At 43.5% G+C, this 24,305-nt stretch overlaps 1 protein-coding gene across 5 annotated transcripts in view; it reads left to right on the forward strand.

The window, feature by feature from the left end:
• Nucleotides 1-24,305, forward strand: part of LOC119557222 (broad-complex core protein) — a 49,873-nt gene that overhangs the window by 18,560 nt on the left and 7,008 nt on the right. The window contains exons 3-8 of one of the 5 annotated variants that reach the window (XM_037869893.1): nucleotides 3,390-3,578; nucleotides 3,655-4,120; nucleotides 4,201-4,471; nucleotides 4,926-5,071; nucleotides 5,266-5,316; nucleotides 11,035-15,299. In XM_037869893.1, the coding sequence (XP_037725821.1) occupies nucleotides 3,390-3,578; nucleotides 3,655-4,120; nucleotides 4,201-4,471; nucleotides 4,926-5,071; nucleotides 5,266-5,316; nucleotides 11,035-11,984 (2,073 nt within the window). In that variant the 3' untranslated portion in view covers nucleotides 11,985-15,299. Of the gene's footprint in view, nucleotides 1-3,389; nucleotides 3,579-3,654; nucleotides 4,121-4,200; nucleotides 4,472-4,925; nucleotides 5,072-5,265; nucleotides 5,317-11,034; nucleotides 15,300-15,668; nucleotides 20,148-22,896; nucleotides 23,287-24,305 lie in introns of those variants that run through there. The other 4 variants (XM_037869895.1, XM_037869896.1, XM_037869892.1 and 1 more) reach the window with 4 other exon arrangements.

Raw genomic sequence — 24,305 nt, forward strand, 5'->3', positions numbered from 1 at the left:
TCTTGAGGATACTTGGGGGGATTGTACTATATATAAAGTAGGGGTTCTAGAAGCAAGTGCTTCCGATCGGTCCACCTCAAAGGAGCGACGGAAATTACTCACTTTACTCACCGCAAAACCAAGACCCCTACCGCGAAAATAACCAAATTGTTCCGCCAAAGTTAGTTTAGCCAGCAAGTGGAGAAATAGTTGTGTGCTTTTAGCTAAAATACTGTGGATAGGAGTAAGTTTAGCCGGGGGGTTGGAAAAGGGAAGGGGGTTTTTTTGGCGTTTTGCTAGCACTTTAATTTATTTAGTTGCACACGATGGCAAAAAAAAAAAACGACAAGAAAGGCACAAAAATCACGGCATTTGTCGACAGATTGCGGAAAAAGTAAAGAAAAGTAAAGCGAGGAAGGAAGGAAGGAAGGAAGGAAGTTGTGTGTACACTGTACAGTCGTAACACGTTATGAGCTCTGGTTATTTAGTACCTATACATATATTTGATTGCGGTGCAAATGAGTCGATGGCATGGGACAACGCTACGTATGATTGATTTGTGTGCCCTGATCATGCAACGCATGCGAATGGATTCGCAACTTGCAACTGGTAACTAGAGCAGGCTAAAATGAGGCGACTATATAGACTGTATAGAGTGTAAATGTCAGGACTACTACCTCATGCCTTTTTTCCCCATTGCTAATCCTTGAAGTTGGCCAAAGTACAAAGTAACTCACAAGCCAAAGTAAACTTGCAACTAATGCAGACCGCCCCGCTCAAAAAAGCCCGCAGTTTGGTTCATTATTTTTATTATGACATTAAAATTATGTGGAATCGTTTACGTTTTGCCCGCCAAAACTTTGCGCGCCTTGCCTGCATTGAAAATATTTGCACGCAATTGCGGTTTTTGAGCGACAGGAATGGGGGAACCACCAGCAGCTAGTTAGAGAGCGGGTTGGGGGGTCAAAGGTTGGGTAACAGGAGGACAGCCTCGACGTTTGCCATTTGCATTGTTCGAGCTGTCATTGAAGACAGCCAGGGGTTCACGGGGGGGGTCAGGGGAGGCCAGAGGAGGTCCTGCAGCTGAAATTATATAAATTACAAAGTTCCTTCCCCCATTTCTGCAACTCTTACTGTCTCTTTCGACATGATTTGTTAACATGATAGAAAACTTGCTGTGCTTTCCGTTATTATTTTCCGTTTTTGTTCCAAATTATGACAAACAAAAAGAGTGTAGCGCGCGCTTCGCAAACTTGTCAGTTTTGTTTGGTTTTTGGGCAAGAAGAACTGCAATTAGGAGAGGATTCGGCTCGAAGGGGGGTCAGGGGTTAGGGGCCAAATACCCAGCACTGATTACGCAACGGCTTTGGCAACAGAGGAACGAAGAACATGTCAAGAAGTCCCTGGCAAAGTTTATTCTCCACCTCCTCCAGCCATCGCAAACCCAAACCCAAACCCAAACCCAAAACAAGAAATTGCGCGAGCAGAAAAAGTCGGCATTTAATTTGTTAAAAAGGCCAACTAAATGCAGCGGGACAAAAAACCAGCAACGCCAACAAAAGGCAAAACGGGCCGACTGAATTTTTACTTGAGCTCTGTTTTTTTTTTTTTTTTTGCACTGATGTACTTGCTGTAGAATTATGTACCCAAGAAATTAGTATACAAAACTTTGCTGGCTGCCAGAAGGCAGTGCAATACAAAATAAAAATACAAGAAATACAAAAAAGGGAATGGCACTGGCACAAAACTTTGTAAATTCAATTTGAAATACATACAAGTGGGCAGTAGGTGGCGAACAAAAGGAGACAGTGGACAGTAGTTGTTGCAACTGGCAAACTGGACAAATGGACAAATGGACAACTGAACTCGCCCAGACAACCCCAGACACTTGGCTCCCGCCCAGCAAAACTGGCCTGCACTGGACTGGAGTAAAAGACCCAGCACTTGGCGTCGCAATTGTGCGCGACTTTGCGCCTATGCATAAATATTTAATTAACTGCAGCGCATTATTTTAATTAGGTGTAAAAACTGCCAAACAACAAAAGCCCTGAGAAATACTCCAGGGGTATCCAGATTCAGATACAGATACAGATACATTTACAGATACAGATACAGATACGGATTCGGATTGCAGCTAGAGGTGACTTAATGGGGGGCATTTGCTAAAAGCATTTCTGGCTTTTGTGTTACGGCCAGGCCAGGGCCACGCCCACAGCGCCTCATTAGCATTTGCTATAAGTTACATCTTATATCATGATATGATATATTCTGTGAGATATAAGATATATGCTATATGATATAAGCTACATGATATATGCTATTTGATATATTCTATATGCAATTTGCTATATGATACAAGGTATATAAGATATATGATATATGTTATATAAATGTGCTATATGAAATATGCTTTGTGCTATAAGATATATGCTATATAATATATCCTATATGACATACGCTAAATAATATACATATGTTATATGATATAAGATATATGATATATGCTATACATATGTGCTATATGATAAATGCTGTATGATATATATGATATATGCTATACGCTATAAGACATATGCTATATAATATATCCCATATCACATACGCTAAATAATACATGTTATATGCCATAAGATATATACTATATGCTATATACCATATAATATTTACCAGCTGCATTGGAGACGATCTTCCGATCATTCTTTGCCGTCTCCTGACGCATTTCTCTCTCCTCAAGTTGACCTCAATTTCGCAATCCCCCACACACACTGGCAATCTTTTAGCGCTAACTCAATCGCAAATATCCAATATGTGTGTGCGTGTCTGTGAGGGCACATAAATTGCACAAGCCCAAGCACCAGCCAGTAAATAAGACAAACAGTTTGTGCATTTTGCAGGGTTTCTCAGGGCAGAGCAACAAAAGACGAGGCGAGACTTGACCCAATTTCTAGCCAGGCAGCAGCAGAAAAACACAGAAAAAAAGCACAGAAACAGCAGAGGAGCAGCTCCCTTTGTTGGAGTTCCACTTGATAAGTGAAACTCACTGTACACACGCAGCAAAAACTGGAATGCACTGGCCATGAATATGTGCTTAAAGTAGAGGATGGGATGTGGGGATGGGGATTGGGATGGTATGGGGTATGGGGTATGGTATGAAGGGAACACATGGCAGAGGCAGAGGAAATAAACTGCAGCTGGCTGCGAATCGAAAAGCGAAACCAGCGAATGCAAACTTCAAATCGCTCGTTGGCCTGTTGACATTTCAGCGACAATTGAAGGTTGTCTGGGCCAGAGCCCCCTGATAATTGCCCAGGCAAACAGGCTTATCGAGTGAGGATGGGGGGGACTCAGAGGGCATCTGACTGACTCACCCAAAACACACAACAACTGACTAATCCAACTCGAATTTTCAGAGCACACCCTGCAAACACCCGGTCATACTGCTGCAGGATGTGAACTTCATGGACCTGCACTCGCTGGTGGAGTTCATATACCACGGCGAGGTCAACGTGCACCAGAAGTCCCTGCAGTCCTTCCTCAAGACCGCCGAAGTGCTGCGCGTCTCGGGACTAACGCAGCAACAGGCGGAGGACACACATAGCGTGAGTATTTAACCAGGAGGATAATCAGGTTGACCAGCTTGACTCAATCCAGAATCCTTGCAACTCTATCCCACAGCATCTGGCTCAGATACAGAACCTGGCCAATTCCGGCGGCCGCACGCCGATCAATTCGCACGCCCACTCGCATCCACATCCGCATCATGGTTCGCTGCATGGCGACGATGGCGGCGGCTCCTCGACCCTGTTCAGCCGCCAGGGGGCGGGATCACCGCCCCCACCATCGGTGGTACCATCGCTGCCGCCGCACATCAACAACCAGCTGCTCAAGCGGATGGCCATGATGCATCGCAGCAGTGCCGCCGCCGTGGCCGCCGAGGAAACATCGCATGCTCTGAAGCGACTCCGGGGATCGGACAATGGATTGCCCCTCTCCGGCGCCGTTGGCGGTGGTAGCAACAACAACAGCCCCGATTTGCCGCCGCTCCATGCCCGCAGCACTTCGCCCCAGCAGACTCCGGCCGACTTTAGTACGATCAAGCACCATAACAACAACAATACGCCGCCGCTCAAGGAGGAGAAGCGTGAGTGTTGTTTGGTTGCACCAATGATTGGTGCTGATTCGGGGTGAGCTCTTGGTTCTAATTAATCCCTTGACCAACAGGCAATGGACCCACTGGCAACAACGGAAACTCTGGCAATGGCAACGGCAACGGAGCGAGCAACGGCAACGGAATCTCCATCAGCGACAAACTGGGCAGCCTCACACCCTCGCCGCTGGCTCGAGCGGGCGCCGATGACGTCAAATCGGAGCCCATGGAGCTGGTTTGCTCCAATAACAATGCCAATGCGAACGATGAGCACAGCAATGACTCCACCGGCGAGCACGATGCCAATCGCTCCAGTAGTGGCGACGGCGGCAAGGGATCCCTGAGGTAAGTTATCCCCTAAAGGTCCTGAAATCATTTGCGATGTAGCCTATAAGTAGGCAGTGAAACAGAAATTTAAGATATATCATAGCATACTTTTAGATACCTCTACAAGTGCTTGATTGATTTGGTTTTCAGTTAGTTTTCAGATCATATGCATACCAAGGTGTCTAAAAGTAGACAGTAAAAAGAGGATTGAAAATATAATATTTTTTTTTTAAGTTGATTTTTTTATTTTATACTGTCCTAACGTGGACAACCAATAAATGTGATGATATAAGACTCGGGATTTGAAATTTAAAATCTATTAAATTAGTTTTAAGTGCCAAAGTACTTATCCAAATTCAAATCAGAATCATTTAGTAAAAAAAAAAAAAAAAAAAAAAAAAAAAACTTTTACCTTGATGATCAATTTGTAGTCGTAGGACAATCTACTAACACTCCCAAAACCCCATTGCAGCTCTGGCAACGACGAGGAGATCGGAGACGGACTCGCCTCGCACCACGCCGCCCCGCAGTTCATCATGTCGCCGGCGGAGAACAAGATGTTCCATGCCGCCGCCTTCAACTTCCCCATGAGCAATCTCGATCACTCAGCGTTGCTTGGTGCGTATACGCAATGTGCGCAGCGATCGTGCTAACTAACTAACTAACGCTTTTCCTCTTGCTCCCCCCTTTCTCTCTCTCTCTTTGTCTCGCTTTCTCCATCTCTTTCTCTCTCCCCATCTCTCTCTCTCTCTTTCTCGCTGCCCATTCTGATCGGTTTTTGGCCACATGCAATCCAATCGATCCAATCACAGGTCTCAACACACAGTTGCAGCAGTCCGGTGACCTCGCCGTGTCCCCTCAAGGTGAGTCCGAACATTTCTCTATCCGTACTCTATTGTTCCGCTCTATTTGCGCTCAAAAGCTCATTATTACATTTTTTACATCAAATGCAAATGCAAATGCAAGTACCAAAATAATATACCAAAGAGTCTATCCAAGTCAGATACCAGAATACCAGATACCAAAAGAAATGAAAGGCTAAAAGCAAACGTAAACCTAAAAGTAAAAAGAGAATACGAATACCAGTTTTTCAAAACTAAAAAGCTAAAACCAAAAAAAAAAAAAAAACAAAAAACCAAAGCCAGAATCTAATTCAAATAATTATTTAATAAACTGCTGAGAGATCATTTTTAACATGCCCGTAATTTGGTTGAATTTTCGAACTACATAGTTTAACGTTCCCTTTTTTGTTGTTGTAACCTTTCGTTGTCATTATCATTATCGTTTTCGTTTCCGTTTCCGTTGTTCTTTTGTTTCTTTCGAGTTTTGCGTTTCGACTGACTTGAGGACACACACATACATACATACATGTCGCATATGTATGCGTGTCGATCAGGAGCAGGACTTTTGATTTAACTTTCGATTTATTTCCCGTTGGACTCAACTCGAATCCGCACCCGAATCCAAAAAAAAAAAGAGAAAATAAAATAAAAAACGAATTCGAACTTGATTCTTGGAACCAACGGCAGACCCGAAAATCGAACCGATCCCAAAAATCCCAAACCCCACCCAAAAAAGAAAAAAACTCCGGTTCGTTGCGATTCCAAGTTCCGAGTTCCCGTCATAGCGTATAAAGTGTATAAATTTCTTTCTTGTTTGATTGTTTCGATGGTAAATGTTTTCATTTGTTTCGGTCACACTCACACCCTCACACACGCACATGCCAGACCAGAAGAAGAACCCAAGGGAATTTAAAACCCAGAACCTAGAACCACCCACCCAAAAAGATTCTACCACGAACCCCTCCTCCCAAAAAAAAAAAAAAAAAACGAAACCCCCAAGTAACTGCACATGCATATTTAGTCGGTTTTCCATGTCATCCGTGTTACGAAAGAGCGCCAATGATGTTGAGAAGTGATACATAATGATTATATAGAGAGTTCCTTGCCAGGGTAATTGCTAAATAAACGCTTGCCGCGAAACTTTGGCAAACAATCTGAGCAACAGGCGTGGCCACACATCCGCATCCGCTTATTGCAAATTCCCGCTCCGCGTGTTTTGTTGTTTGATGAACTACGCAAAATTAATTAACTCGCAGCTTTACAGCTCATCTGCCAGCCGCAGAGTGTTTAGCAAAATTCTATCACAAGTTTCGCGTGTGTGTTGCTGCGGTTAGGCCGCAACAATCCGTAACAATCCGCAGCTCAAAATGTTTTAAATGTTGCCATGTTTATTAAGATAGCTAGTTCTATATGAACTCCCCGATCAACCCGATCGATCACCCATCCAATCCTCATGCTCGCCTCAAAGAATTAAAGAATCCCTAACTACAAAGCATCCGAATGCCACACGACAAACACTCTTTGACGTTTATGTTTTTGAATTCTTAACCGTTGTTATTTCGACTGCGTTATCCGCTAATCTATTTCCGTTTTTGTTTTGCCTTTTTCTGCCTTCTGTTCCGTTTCGTTTCGTTCCATTTTTGTGTGCAAATTTTTTCGTGTATTCGTAATGAAAAACCCAAGTAAAACAAATGAATTACCAGCAAAATGTACTACAAAACAACAGCAAAATGCACCCACTCACACAAAGAAAACACGCACACACATTCACGCCAATACACTGCCCTATTACAAACACATGCTTAGAATTCCAAAAAAAAATGCGATCCCAAGCTAGAACTTATAGTACGTTCCGTTTTTACCCATATCCCAGAAGGAGCCCCCTTTTTTTTTTTTGTTCTTTTTAGAAAAACTGAGAAGGAAAAAAATTTAAATTTTCAGTTCGATTTGAAGCTTTGATTTCAGTAGAGTAGAATCCCAAATGAATCCCATTTCGTTGCGTTTTCTTTTTATTTGTTTCGTTCCATTACGTTCCATTTTTTGAGCTACAAGAATATGGCTGAAAAAAAAAACACTAGACATTACACGGGTAAATCCCCGCAGAGAAGCGAACACCGAGTACATTTTGCAATCGAAATTTTATTGGTGTCAACTTTTAGTTTCCATGTAAAACGCAACGCATTTGAAGATCGAATATATACATACCTACATAATATATATATATATATTGAATATTGAACTCTTTCCTTTATTTGTACGTCGTCGTGCTTGTGTCTAAAACTATGTAAACCCCACCCGAACCAAATTAACCACCCATCGACCCGCTCCCCCCATTAGCAAAAGTCAAAAGAAAAGCTTTATTTACAACAATTGCATTGGAACGAATTTTCACATTAATTTTCAATGTGTCTTTTGTTAACAACTGTCGAAGCCCCCGCAGCCTGTGATGGTGGGTAAAAAGCGGTTTTCATTTAGTTTACCACCCAGTCCAGACCCCCCCGAAAACGTCAACCCCCAATACAAATGCCCCTGGGTCAGTCTCTTGCTCTTGTCCCCTCGAATTCGGCCACACTTTGCTTTGAGTACACACAGCCCGACCCGACCCACCGACCCCGCAAATTAAAAGCAAAATCAAAACCCAACCCACAATCAAACAGCCCCACCACATTCACACTCACACTTAAATCGACAAATCCCCAATGTGCTGCTGCGAATACAGAAGTCAGTGCACGACCACCAGGTACATGTAAATCCTTTGATAGCCTAGGGCTAAGATCCCCTGATCCCTGATCGGAGGATCAGCCAGAACTCGGCACAGATTGGCATTTGTTTACTCATGCGCACAACACAGTTCACAGATACAGTTAGGTACAGTACACACCAGGCGCGTTTCGTTTCATTCCGTTCCGTTCCGTTTCGCGACTCTCGGCAGACCAACCCATACGCAATGTGTTCGCACTCGACACCGCACGCTCCACACTCGAAACCATATACGGCCACACTGCAGCCTCAAATGATTACCTGGCCACGCTAACTCACAGCACGCACACACACTCACTCACACACAGGACTCACACATACAGGCTCCCCTTGAAAATTGAAAATTGAGAAGGAGGCGAATCTCTCGCTTTTTGATATAGTCAAAAGGCACCCAAACCATACACTCACTCACACACACATACATCCCCGCCCACCCGCACACTCACACCACACATACACACATACATACATGAACTATATTATGCGCTCCAACACAGCTAACAAAAAATGATCACCAAAGGGAACTAACACCGAAGTTGATCGACTAACGCTAATCTTTATTTACTTTCCAATTGTACTAACCGACCAAAATTTAAAATTCCCCCCAAATAATCGTGACAACTCTACATATATATACACATATATATATATATATATATACATATATATGTATATGTAAATCTACCCACCCACACACGTATATATATGATTCCAAAGTATATACATAAATATTGTTAAGAATTGATCGATCTAACCCCCTGTATACGTATATAAATCCGCTTTACTAAACCCCCCCAAATGGATTCAAAATCAAAAATACAACCACCCCGCCCAAAAAAGGCGACCAAAGCAGACAACTCGATACATGAAACAATCACACCCACCCACCTCCTTTCTCCCCAAAAACCCCAAATCCCCACCTACCCACACCACCCGCCACCAGCACTAAAGAACACAACAAACTGAGAATATCTCAAACCAACAACAACTCAAGGCTTCAAGTATATAAATTTGATTGACAAACCGCTTTAAATTACGCTCTACATATATAAATATATATTTGTTGCTCCTATTTATTAAACCAAAGAACACAAACACACACACAAAACACTGCGAGAAAAGGAGAAATCAGAGTTATATCTTACGCCTAGCATACATAGAATAAATTACTTTAACTCCCGTGCGAAGCATTCAAAATTCACTAATTTTAAGTTCCGCAATTGGTGACCCAGGCAAACCGAAAATTGAAAATCGAAAAATGTATCCACACCACCAATCTATTTAAGTTACCACCTAAGCACACGAAAACGAATTAAAAGCTGTAGACGGAATGGAGGAGTTGAAATTGGAGTCGATGCTATTGTGCCAAAATATATATGTGCTAAAGGAACAAGTTACCAAAAACGAAAGATAACCATTAAGGTCTATAAGAAGGAACCTTGAAATTAAGCCAAAACACTCCTCCAATCTGTCAGCAGCCTAAAAAATACAAACAACAAATAAGGACCAAGAGCAAAAATTGTAATCTAAGCACAATGTAAATTTTACGAAATTCTAATAACATTGAATTTTCAAAAAAGAAAAGAAATAATCGAAATTTAAATCGAAACTAGAAATTACCATTAAGATTCCGGAGAGAGATGATGATGATGTTAAAGACAAAGGTGATTTGGCAAGGGTTTAATACTAGTGCTTTTTAAGTGACACACCCACACACAACCCCGAATCCCCAAAAAAAAAAAAAAAACACACACACAACCGCAAACACACACACACACACAGAGAAACACTAGGTACGGGAAGTCAAAGAAAACACAAACCAACAACCAAATACACGAACAATGATACAGATACTGATATGATACTGATTTTTATGGTGATGGTGTTTTACCAAACACACACACACACAACACACGAGCACCCAGACACACACATACACACACAAACAAACGAAACACTTGTCCCACCCTCTTACGTCTGAATTTAAATGCTCCTCCTACTATTCCTACTCCTAAATTGTAAATTACCACACACCACCGCACACTATGGTAATGAGTTAAACAAAAAAAAACAAACCAAACTACAACAATACAAACCAACCAAACAAAGTACCCAAAACCAAAACCAAAACTAGCCAACCAACAAGTACCTCAAACTAAACCTAAACCAAATACCAAATACCAAACAAAAGAACCCCAACAATTTTGCACACGTTGAGTATCGGTAGTGTCCATCATGCGATCAGATCGACATCGATGTCCATTTTGTACGCAGCCGCCAAGAAAGAAAGAATCGATTCTGAGCTGAACTGGAACTGTGCTCTCCACCGAGTAACAGTCACAGTTTGGGTCGTATTCGCAGTCACAGTCACAGTCACAGTCACTTCAATTCGGTTTCGAGTTGAATGGTGAAATAAAGAAAAAAACTGAAACTGAAACGTCGACGAACAATCAAAAAAGAAATAAATATCTCACATTTGCCATATGCGAAGCCAACCGTTTTCTTTTCCACATGCCATCCTCCAAAGTCCCCTGATATATATATCCCCAACTCCCCACCACAACCATCTACTTCTCTCCCCCTCTCTCTTTCTGTATATCTCTATCTCTCTCTCTATCTTTCTAATGTCACGCAATCCGCTAGAAAAACAGATTGAACAATCGAAAAATAAATCCAAAGTTAAATTAGCCACTAGCTAAAGCAAAAGCTAAAGCAGAAATGAAGCAAACTTATATATATTTGATGCAAAAAATGCTAACGAAATTCGTTTTCTGATAAAAACCATCCGGCAAATACACAAGAAAGCAACTGAAAATAAATCATAAATTCAAAAATTCAAAAATTCCAAATCCAAATCCAAATGAGAAATCACGCAAAATTGAGACAAAAAAAAAATCCAATCCAATTCAATTCAATAAAAACTCGTTGTCCTTGGGCTAATGCGACGTTTTCTGACTTTCTTCCCCACTTTGTCGTCAGGTAAACTGACGACAAATGCTACAACTACTACAACAATAAACAACAACTTGATTACCAACAACAACAACAACAACAACAACTACGATTACTCTCTACCAACCAAAAACAACAACTCAAAAACAACTCCAACTACAACTCCATCACCACCAACTACAACAACAACAATTCCAACTCGACCTACAGCCATCACAAGTGCCTCCGGCATCTGTGGCCTTAACCTCTCCACATTTGCAGCCAACGGGAGCAGCAGCAGCGGCAGCAACGGCGGCCTCTCGGTGACCGCCCTGCTGCCCCAGCAGCAGCAGCAGCAGCAACAACAGCAGCAGCAGCAACACCAGATGTCGCAGCAGCAGCAGCAGCAGCAACAGGCGAACAACTCCAACAGCGGTCAACAACAGCAGCACCAGCAGCAGCAGGCCAACGGAATCCTCGCCTGCAGCACGCCCACGCCCAACACGCCCACCACCCAACAGCAAATGTTCGCCGCGGTAATGGCCAACATGGCGGCCACAGCGGCATCCGCATCCGCATCCGCCTCGACGAGCGGCAGTGCCAACAGCTCGCTGAACAACTCCAACACGGCCTTGAACACCTCGGGCGGCAACAACGGCGGCGGCGGCGGCGTCGGAGGAGGTGGACTCAACAGCGCGGCCAGCGGCGGCGATGACTTCCGATGCAGTCCGTGCAACAAGAACTTAAGCTCCCTCACCCGCCTCAAGCGGCACATCCAGAATGTCCATATGCGCCCCACCAAGGAGCCCGTGTGCAACATCTGCAAACGCGTCTACAGCTCGCTGAACAGCCTGCGCAACCACAAGAGCATCTACCATCGCAACCTCAAGCAGCCGAAGCAGGAGCCAGGCGCCGGCGGTGCCACACAGGCCACGGCCAATAGCTTCTACCATCAGCAGCACCAGCAACAGCAACTGAATCACCACTCCTCCTCATAGGGCTTCATGTACTTCGACTACCGCCAGCAGCATCCGCAGCAGGCTCCGCATCAGCAGCAACAGCAACAGCGGCACCACCACCACCATCTGCACCCGCATCCGCACTCGCATCCGCACCCGCATCCGCAACACAGAGGGTTCTCCAGTTGAGGGGGAGCAGGTTTTTTGTTAAGTTTGAATGAACTGAATGTCAAGAATATGTAGGAACCCCCAAACAAACACACACACAACCAGACACAAGACGGTGCTTTTTGTACACATTAACTATTAAAGACCAGGACTTAAACAAAAAAAAAAAAAAGAAAAAAAGGATGAGCACACTCACAAAAACACAGTCTAAGCTAGTTACAATTAGTTGCCTTCGGTAGTTGCTAAGCACAGGATACACAGTTTATACAGAGTAAATTGATAGCCGTTAATAACCCTAAGGTAGCCCAAAAGAAAACCTCCCCCCGCCCCCTGTAAAGTTTCCAAAAGTTATGACCTTCCCACTTTCCCCGAAACCCCATCCAATCCAATCCCATTTCACTCTTTGTCGTCAGCTATACAAGTCTTAATACCGTTAAGTAGGAGCTAACAGAGGTGCCCGTAGTGAATTCTTCGAAATGGCTTTAACTAAATACAATTTATCCGATGGACAGCATATTCTGTATACACCTTATGATAGGCACAAATCGTATATCGATTTCAATGGGGGGATATGCAAAGCGTTAGACGTATGAATTATCTCTCTCTGCACGTTACACATTTAAATAAAGACCAAGCTGCAGTTTTTTTTTACCTTTTACGTAGTATATACATACATAAATATATATAATGTTGAAGAGTTACGATTTATAGAGGTAGTTTACGAGAAGAAGATGAAGAAGCGATGAGCGAGAGGGAGCGACCGACCGAACGACCGACCAATTGCAAAGATCTTTTCTATAGTACTCTAAACTAGTTATCAAATTCTAAATAGTTAGGGTTAAGAGCACAACAACAAACACCCAAACACACACACACAAACACCCATGCACACACAGAAATCACGATGCATATGTATGTCTAGACTAAGAAAAAATGTTTAACCATAGTCTACCATATTTTTTTTTTTGCATTTTTTTGTATATTTAATGTTAGTTATGCGAATATTGAATAATTATACCGAAATGTTTGACCGGATACTTCGATGAGTAAACCTGTGTTCGTTAATTTTTAGTGCTGCTAAGTAAAGATACAGACACATGTATGTGCGTAAGACCTATGAATACAAGCAAATATATATATATATACATATAAACACCACACACATACCCACACACAACCACAAGCCAATGCAGTTGAGATCCATGTATGATATGAAGCGATTGCGGTTCTGTGCGAAGAACTTCACTTTCTATTCTAATTCAATTCATGATAATTACAATAAACGTCTACACATCAAAGCGATATTTCATTTACCACGCCCCAGCCTCCTGAGGTCACAACCCCCCAAAAACCCCAAACCCCCCCAAGCACCTACGCCTCCCGCCTCGTTGTTGTATGCATGTCAATCGAGGCGTTGTCACCCGCCCCCCGTGGGAAACTAACAAGAAAAGAAAAAAAAAATAAAAACCAGACCGACAGAGGTCCATCCCCTCTCTCTCTCTCTGTCTCACTCTGCGCCTATCTCTGTCTGTCCAGCCACATATCATGCACATATTGTCCTCACTCATAACCATACATTAGCTAGATCGTAGTGCCAGGACTTGGCCCTTCGTACCGTGCAAATGTACCATGTCATGTGTGCCGAACCGAATCGAATCGAATCGAACTTTGACCCCATCACACTCACACCTACGCCGACACACTCGCACACTCACTCTCGGGTCGAGCGCGAACTTCACCTACTTTAAGGACCCCTCAGAAGCAGCCTCAGCTACAAAAACTATTAATACTACTACTAACATCCCACATCCATACCCAAACCCAAACCAAAACCAACCAAACCCTCCGCTCCACCCTTAAAATGGGCGGTAAAACAAAAAAACCCCCCTAACCGCACCCTCAGTGAAACGCTAAGTATCTGAATCTGAATCTTAGAGGTGCCCGCGATCCACTGACCCCCGAAAAAACCCTCGCACACAACCAAACATTGGAATAAGACCCCTGTGTGTGACCCAAAAACCGTTCCCCAGCACGTTTAATCTACCGCACATTTGGTTCTTTTTAACCGAAACCGAAACCGAACCCAAACCCTGAACCCCAAGCCCCGAACCCTAAACCTTGAACCCCCCCCCAAAAAAACCAAACCCAATCGAACCCAACACAGGCAACGGTGCTGCGATTGAGTTTGAAAAAAAGAGACACTAGTGACAACCGCAAGAAAAAATTGACAACTTGCAACTAAAAACCAAAATAGAAAAAAAAAAAATACCGAAATAACTAAAAGAGAAAATCAAAATAATACTAAACATTTTATATATACAACAAATCAATCAGGCCAAACATGTTTCAAAATTTTGCTAAACTTAACAAACAAATTGAGAAAATCACAATCAAAATCGAAATCGAACGAAAAAAAAAAATCTGAACGCAGAACAAAATTGGAATTGAAGTCGAAATTGAATCGAAAATCGAGAAATGCGAATCGAATCGAAAACAAGACAAGACAAATTGGTTTTAAAAGCATCCACGAAATTCGTGACAAATTACCAACGATCAGATCACACCTAAATTGGCAATAAAAAAAAAAAAAAACAGACACCATAAAATTATTCACCAGTTTACAAGGTCGTTCCCAAGGTCGTGGCAATGGCAACTGCAACTGCAATCGTGGTTGCAACTGCAATTGCCACCGATTCGGGTCGATCGATTTTTCCGAATTCGAAACGAAACGAACCGAAACGAAATTCAATTCGATTCGAGCTCGAATTCGAATTTAAGCCGAGTTCCCCACCTGCGGCATGAGAACTGTGCGAATTCGAGTTTAACAACAACAACCACTACAAACTAGCCACAGCAACAATAACAACAACAACAACAGAAACAGCAACAGCTACAGCAACAACAACAACAGTCAACAAAACCGTTTTATTACCATTTTATTTCCATGCGTTTTCCCCAAAAAAAATAAAAATCAATAAACAAACAAAAAGGGAATGAAAAGCCAACCCGAAACCAAAACCAAACCGAAAGCCAAAAAAAAATCGAAACTCCGAAAATGCAAAAATTGCGAATCGCACTCCGAATTTGAATCTGAACTCGAATCTCCGAGAACAGCAGCGTTTTTTTTGGTCAAAACCAAAACCATACCAAAAAGTTTTAAGGAATGCGTTCGCAAAAAAAAAAAAATGATGAAATTAACAAAAGCAAAATATTGAATAAACAGTTTGAAGCAAAGTTAGCAAATTTACATTGTTTTGAGCCTGGATTTGTTAGTGTTATAAAATTAAAACCAAAAAACATACAGAAACAGATACAGTTACAGATACAGACACACTGACAACGACAGTTACGACACACTAACACCAAAAAAAAAAAAAAAAAAAAAAAAAAACAAGACAAGGACAACTACTACTACTACAACCACACACAACCAACTAAACAACAACAGAAAACCCAAACAAACAAACAAACAAACAAATAACAACAAAGTCAAATATACAGAAAAGTCACTATTGTCTCTTTTTTTCTTCTCTTCCTTTCTAAATGACCGTTTAGGTGGCAGCACCGGCAGCCTACTCGGCGGCGTCATTGTGCCCGGCGGTAGTGGTGGTGGCACCCCTAGTAATAGTAGTAGCAACAACAACAACAACAACAGCAACAACCAACAACAACAACAAGTAGAACAACAGTCATCACCACACCAACTCCTCCAACAACAACATCATTCCACACCACATACCAACAGTCCACAACAACAACAGCAACTGAAGCAGGAACAACTACAACTCAAGTCAGGAGGAAGCAGCAAGTCGAGCGACCTGCACATTGCAGCCGGCAGCGAACGTAGCCTATCCCGATCCTCGCAAGGATTGGCCGAGGCAGGCGGTCACAGTGCCACGCCCTCGCCCTCGCCCTCGGCCTACCACAAGCGGGAAAGGGAGCGTGAGAGGGAGCGAGAGAGGGAGCGCGAGAGGGAGCGCGAAAGGGAGCGTGAGCGTGAGCGGGAACGAGAACGATCGATGGATCGCGAGCGTGACCTCGACCGTTCCACGGGCGGTACGGGCGGAGGATCGCCACAGCCGCCGCCACCCTCGCATCACTCGCACTTTGGCCAGCATCCGCTGTCGCTGCTGCCCAGCCACCATCAGTTGCATGCCACCCACCACGAGCTGAGTGCCGCCGCCGCCGCTGCCGCCCATCATGCCCACGCCCATGCCCATGCCGCCCATGCGCATGCCCTGGCCCGCGCCGGATCGCCACTGGAGCACCACCATCTGTTGCACCATCGACGCGCCTCGCTCTCGCCCTCCGGAGCCGCCGGCGTTGGAGGAGGCGGCGGCGGCGGTGGCGGTGGTGGCGGCGGACGTGGTGGTGGCGGAGCAGGTGGACCCGGCGGACCTGGCAGCAGTCTCCTCTCATCGGTTCGCGCCCAGGATGTGGCCCAGGCCAATAGGCTGCTCCTGCCCCTGCCGCTGAATGCCTGCCATCGTTGCGACGTCTGCGGCAAGCTGCTGAGCACCAAGCTCACGCTGAAGCGCCACAAGGAGCAGCAGCATCTGCAGCCGCTGAACAACGCCGTGTGCAACCTGTGCCACAAGGTCTTCCGCACTCTGAACTCGCTGAACAACCACAAGAGCATCTACCATCGCCGCCAGAAGAACCATCATTCGTATTTCCATCACGGAGCCGGTGTGGGTCAGGCGGGCAGTCCGGGCAGCCGACTTCATCAGTCGTTGAGCTCGCTGAGTGCCGCAGCGGCGGCGGCCAATAATAGTGTGAATGTGGGCGGCGGAGCGGTGGGCGGTGCTGGTGGCAATGCCGTGGCCGCCGCAGCGGCAGCAGCAGCCGCTGCCGCCGAATTGCTACTATCGCCCATAGTTGGAGCCGCCGCGGTGGCCGGTGGAACGGCCAGCTCTACGCTTCAGTTGGCGGCAGCGCATCAGCAGCAGCAGCAACAGTCATCGCCGGGCATTGTCAAGCCGTGCATGGACTTCTTATAAGATCAGCAGCAACTCTTGCAGCAGCTCTTCCACGTGGCGCTCAACAACTCCGCGGCGGCAGCGGCGGCTGCAGCGGCAGCAGCTGCGGCGGGTGGCGGCGGCGGCGGCGGAGGATCGGGTCCCGGATCGGGAGCTGGGCAGGAAGCGATGAACGGAGGCGGTGGACTTGGAGTAGGAGTCGGAGGACAGGAGTATGGAGTAGGAGTCGGAGGAGTGCAGGGGCCAAGTGGCACGCCCACTGTCGATCTCACACAGCTGGAGCATTCGGGCGGAGGCGGCGGTTTCCAGCACCATTTGCCACACCATCTAACCCACCAGCATCCGCTGTCCCACCAGCATCCCCACCAGCTAGCGCACCCGCATCCCCATCCGCACCAGCATCCATATGAACGCATGAATTTACTAGACCAATAAGCCGGGCGCAGGAAAGTATGCTACGAAAGATGATCGGGCAACACCACACGCACACACACACGAACACGCACACAGACACAAATCAAGAAGAAGAAGGAGGAGAAGGAGAAGAAGAGGAATTACGAAGCAAAGCGGAGGAGAACCGACCGAACGACAAAGAGGAGCACGATGAGATTAGGGACTACTACTACTATACCATTTAAATTTCGGATCTCACAGAACGGAAAATTCAAAGACTTTTTCGGCCAGAACAAAAAAGGGAAATGAAAGAAACCTAAAATACAAAGGCAAACATCGAGACGAAGCAATGATAACGATGATAAAAAGAAGAAGAAAGTGAAAGCAAAAGGAGAGGAGAGGAAGACAAACAAAAAAACATTTTTAGGCAAATGGAAAAACTGTGATTATTTACGACTTGATTATAAAGCAAGCAAAAACAAAGGTCTTTTACGATAAAGCTATATAGCTCTTTATACATACATGCAAACAAACAAACAAACAAACAAACACACACACACTCTCAAACACTCAATGAGATCGCGCTGGAATCGGAGGACTCGGAATCCTGGGCAGGACACGTATACATATAAGCATTTTTTTTGCCCATCCCAAATTGGGATGCGATTAGAGTTTGTCACGTTATAAACTAGATTAGGAGAAAGCGGAGCTCCAAAGCTTGGAGCACAGGATAGAAGACTGTTAACCATGCCACATGCCACATGCCACCCGCATACCCACACACCCACATACCTACTACCCACCAATCCACCCACTATCATACATGCCACGCCCCCATTGAAACTGTACCCCTAAGTATTACCCACAAAAAGCGCCAGATGCCAACGCCATCGAACTGAATCCGAACCGATCTGAAACCCAATCGATAAAGATGTGGATACGAAAGCAGCCGGGGATCACCGAACCGATGTGCAATGTGCGTCATGTCCAACTATCCCCATCATCTGTACAGCATCTAACTATTCTATCTTCCTCACATTTGCATACTATGAACACCAACCACACGCCCATAAACCGAAAAAAAAACAACATACAACTAATGCATTTTTTTTTTGTTTTTTTATTATCATTGTAAGATATCAGAGATATATATATATATGAAAAAAAAAACATATGTGTACATTTAGCAGCCACTAAATATTCATCAAATGAGTAGCAAGGTCAATGTAAAAACCACAAGAATGTAAACCTAGCCCTAAGTGAATGTGTGTGTAATACGATTTTTTTTACTTATCTACAATTAAAAGCGTTGCTCTTAGGAAAAAAAACACACACGAGTATACATTTGTACATGTATTTGCATAACTATGAATACGAATATGGATATATATATATATATAACTAAGACTATGACTCAGCATAACGCATACACAGCAAAACCATAAATCAATTTTGAGATGAAAGTCAAAAGCGAGGTGATCTAAGATTGTATATAGGTGGAAATAGCACTGAGGGGGGTTTATGATTATGATGATGGGAAGAGTTCATGCGCGTTTCGAAGCTTGAAGAAAGAGAACGGGGTAAACGGGGACCAGGACTGACTAGTTTTAAACTCAACCGAAGAAGAACGATGAGCGATCATCGATAAAAGTTAGCTGATAGCTCAAAAAAAAAGGAAAAATTCGACAATGAACAATGAAATTGTTGGTCCCCAGTTGATATATGTTGCCACTTATTATATGTATGTAGTACTATGCTTTCCAATTGGCAGACTTCGCGACACTAAATGCATAATCAAAATTAGCGACCAGATATTTATGGTATAGATTTACTTTGCTTCCAGCACACCTTACCTTAATTTGAAGACTGATTATTCGAAGTAGAACTTTGGAAGGGGCGAGGACTAGAACTAGAACAACCCGTAGCAGAAGCATTCAGGCAGAGGAACCGCAGAACCGCAGCGAACGACATTATTTTTAGGCGCGTGCAATTTCATCTTGGGTTTTTGGGTTGGGGTCCCCGCAATTGGGGATAGCGATGGGAAGGATGGGAGGATAGCTAGGAGGAGTGCAGTAGCCTTAGTTAAAAGTCACACCTATATGACCTATTTAATATGTATATGTAGGAGAGAAAAGAGAGATAGAAGGAGAAAGAGAAAGAGAGAGAGAGTGGAAATGAATAGTTTGAGCGCTGAAACGTTGTGTGCGAGTATAGTCGAATTTTATTTTTTATACAACCTATTATATTTAACTCTTAGTGTAACTCACCCACGCATAATCTAGGCGCATGGCGAAATTTCTATTTCCCCAATGTATGTTTTTTTTTTTTCTTGCTTCTTTTGGCAAACGAAAAGTCTGAAAAGTTGATTAAGTTGAATCACCCACGTTTTGATACCAAAATTCGATTTACATAGCTTATGCACATACGACTATAATAAGTTAAACCGTACGAGTACACCCTTAACTGTGTCTGTATCTGTATCTGTATCTATCTATAAGGAGAACCCTCCGTTTGTTACGCTGGAACCCAAGCGATCTGAAATCGCCAGCTGCAATGCCATATATGTAGAGCATCCGAGTGCTGTCCCCAGCTCTCCGACCTCACCCCCAAAATGTCACCTCGTTTTTATTATATTCAATAAATGTGGAAATGTAAATCCAGACTTATTATGTATGAGTACTGAGAGTCACATAGCAGTTCGATGAAGATAAGATGTCGCAGCTTTGCACTTTAAATGTCGATTATTTAAAACATGTACTCTTGCTAACAAACAAACTAACAAACTAACAACTAACAGACATCGCAGATAACAGTTCACAAGCCCCAGAGAGTGTATGAGAAGGTACATCATGTGAGTACAGAGCCCAGAGCCCATAAACTCAACTAACTAAACTGAGGACCTAACCAACTAACTAACTAAATAGCATATTGATACTCGAAATAGCAGCAGTAAGACCTCGATAAGCGGGGAGTCCTAAAACAGAATACCGAAATACGAAAATACCGAAATCCAAAAACCCAAAACCGAACTCAGAATACCGATTAAACAATACCGAATAATCAATAGTAGGTTCGCCTGTTTAACGTGTGTACTATGACTACTTTTTTTTCCTATTCGTATAGATGTTCACCCCTAGCCCCTAGTCCATAGCCCCTTCCCTTAACCGCAAATCGCAAACTTTCCCAAACCCTTTCCAGTTAAGTGAATGTATGCATACTGAACCGTATTATCCAATGAACCATTAGCTCCAAGCCACATAAAGCTTACAATTACAATTACATTAACAACTACAATTACAATTACAATTACAATACGCGATATTTAAAGAAAATAAACTAAACTACAGTAACAGTAACAGTGCAGTAACTACATGGCTATACGTACATAAGTAAAATAGCAAATCCGAGGTAGCAAGAAAGAGAAAAGGGCGGCTTACCCCCAAAAACATTCAATCGAATATGCATAGAAATAGAACCCAAACGGTGTTGGGTGAAGAAAGGATGCGAAGGGAAGTGATTGGGATCATCCAAATGATCCTCATTCCATTCCATTCAGCTTCTTTCTGCGCTCAGAATCAGAAAGACAAGCCAATACAATAAAAAAAAAATATCTCATATAGTTGCAAACACTCGTACACAAACGCTTGCATACTTATAACAGTAGAAATATAACCCATACCAATATCCGTAACCACCACACCCACACCTCAATAGAACTCGAAATCGAAGCTGATCGGAGATCAAGCTAATCCAATCCAATCCAATCAAAAAAAAAAAAAGAAAAAAAAACAGCATTAGTATAAAAAAAGAAGTTTCCTTTGGCGACGAGACTTTCCAATTGTTTGTTTTTTATTCCCCAGAAGCTCGAACTCGAACTCAAACTACAATAAAAACTATTAAGTTTTCCACTCTAGCCTAGTAAGAAATGTACATTTTTGTCTCCTGTACGTTCACTTGTATATAAGCAAGGTGCCAGCACTAGAACTAACCCAACACACACACATACATATATATGCAAAGCAAAATAACAGAAACGAAAAACTTTGGATAATTAATAATTTGATGTATTTGTGTAAGTGTCAAGCAGACAACTCTAAGGAAAAGCTATAGCAAAAGCAAAACCATTACCAAAACAAACAACTCCGAACCGAAAATAAGAGAGAGGAATGAAACCCCGTTAATTTCGTTATACGTAAATCGGAAAAGAAAGTTCATTAAAATCAGTCGAACGAAAGACACTTGAAAAAAAAAGAAGTAATACGCAACGCAGACACATTCACACACACACACTCAGACAGACAGAAGGAAAAACGAAGTATTTTCATAATTAAAAACAAAATGATATCGTGTTATTATTTAAATAAATAGAATGTATATAAGTGAACCATTGTACGTGCCGAGGATTTCTTTCTTAACCCACCAACCTGGTTGTCCTGTTGTGCTGTTGTTCCTGGGTCACCGAAATGGAACTGGGAATGGGGAACTGGGAACATGGGGCGCTTCTTATCTAACCCTCCCTTGACCCCGACCTTGACCCCGACCACGAACCCAACCCTTGAACCTGTGTTGCCATCTGTGCGAGTGTTTGGTGCTGGGACCATTCATTCAGTCCACTCCACTTCACTTCATCCGCGTAGAATGTCGCCTAACCTTGTCATGGTCGCCGCTCTCAGTGTCTCCAGTCGATCATCGAGGCCTAACACCAGTGCGCTATATTAATCCAACACTGCCTTACCACAACCCACCACCCACAATCCACTATCCACAATCCCCTCCCCCACCCACTACCACACGATAACTGATAACTGATAACGCTAGATGTAACCGTAACTGTTAACTGTTAGTCGATAACATGGGCCACTTACTCATCACCAGCCGCCATTGGTAATGGTGCACCACTCCAATCCCACAATCCAATCCAATCCACTCAGCTCACCCCATTCCGGCTCCAAAGGAGTGCAGCGGTGGTGCAGCGACTGGACTGCAGTAAAATATATATATATCTATATCTATAATTTTAATTTGTTTTTATGTATGTATATGTAATGTTATTTATTTATGTCTTTTGCCATTTTGCCACATGCCAGACACTCGACACACACACACCTGCAGTTGTTTTAACCCTCTGTGCTGCCGGGTGGCTATTCATGTGTGGGCAGCATTCATTAGAAACATTTCAGTTCCTACCCCCCCTAGTCACAGCCCCAAAAAAAAAACCCCCCAGCGTAAGAATGGTCCAACGAAACGTGACCAAAACCCTGCGTGTGTATGAAGTGCATACATACTATGCATACAATATCGGTCATTTTTTGCCGTAGTTAGGATAAGAGGTTCCAAAAAAACCACTAGAACCAACCAATACCAAATACCAATCATACCAAATCCAAATCCACCAATCCACCAATTTGCAGGAAACTCGCCCAAGAAACTCTTCTCATGCCAGCTCTGCGGTAAGCTCCTCTGCTCGAAAGCCTCGCTCAAGCGCCACATTGCCGACAAGCACGCCGTGCGCCAAGAGGAGTACCGATGCGCCATCTGCGAGCGCGTCTACTGCTCCCGCAACTCGCTAATGACGCACATTTATACCTACCACAAGTCCCGTCCCGGCGAAATGGAGATGAAGGACATTAAGCTCTATAACCAGTTCAACTCGTCGATCTGAGACTTAACGCCCTTGCCGGGTCGCCTAACCAGCGTGCCGCAGCAAACTCAGCATCAGCAACAGCAACAGCAAAAGCAAAAGCAACAGTCAACCTTAGCGAAGAAAGCCAGCACGACCACGACCATGACCATGACCATGACCAGTAACACCACCACCACTTCAACACCGACCCTGACTTCTACCTCAAATGCAATGACAGATCACCCGGATCGTTCCGATGACGGGCTTTCTATTTATCCAAAGCGACCAATGCCGCTGGACGATCAGTACCAACTGCTTATCCAGCAAAGACAGATAATGACGCTGTATGACTACTACCTCTATCAGCGTAACAGTCACAGTCACAGTCAGAGTCACAGTCACAGCAGCAGTCACGGCCCTTCGATTGCCACCACGAGCAACTAGAGACATCGACTAGAACCTTAGCTCAAAACTTAAAGCAATGCCATTATGTAGTGATATATATACATACCTATACATCTACCTAACAATCTATTATACACGACGAACAAAGAGAGTAGACCCCATTATTATTATTATTAGGAGGGGGTAGACGATTACGAACAATATATAATATATATATTATATGCTTAACAATTAACAAAAGACATTAGATATTAGGTAAGCTAGTTATAGGAGGTCGTTTGGAAGTCTTTTAGATTATAGTTAGATTAGCCAGATCATCCTGTAGACTTGCTGACTTTTTCACAAACTCATGCCTATGGACCAGTATAAAGATTACGGATATACACTATTTACACTCTGTGGCCTTCTTTTACCTTATACCTCATACAACGTACTCGTAGTCAATTTTACAAATATAGCTCCTTTCGTGTTTATGTTAGTTCGAAAACGAACGGACCTCGCACAAGTTGCCTTTCTGAATATCTACGTAATTTCTCACTCGACCTAGACAAGCTACCGATTGAACAGATTGTAACGTGCTTTCTTCCGTAACATAAATATACTATTATAAAACAAAAAAAATAATATACAATCATAAAAATATATATATATATATATATATATATATACATAATGTGACTCGAAGACGAATAGTTGATAATGGAAAGTAAAGCACAACTTAGGCATAAGTCCCCCAGTTCGCCGATCAACTTGTGCTTAGTGCTATAAATGCTGCATCATCGACAACAACAA

Source organism: Drosophila subpulchrella, chromosome X (assembly GCF_014743375.2).
Source record: "Drosophila subpulchrella strain 33 F10 #4 breed RU33 chromosome X, RU_Dsub_v1.1 Primary Assembly, whole genome shotgun sequence".
NCBI classification, from domain to species: domain Eukaryota; kingdom Metazoa; phylum Arthropoda; class Insecta; order Diptera; family Drosophilidae; genus Drosophila; species Drosophila subpulchrella.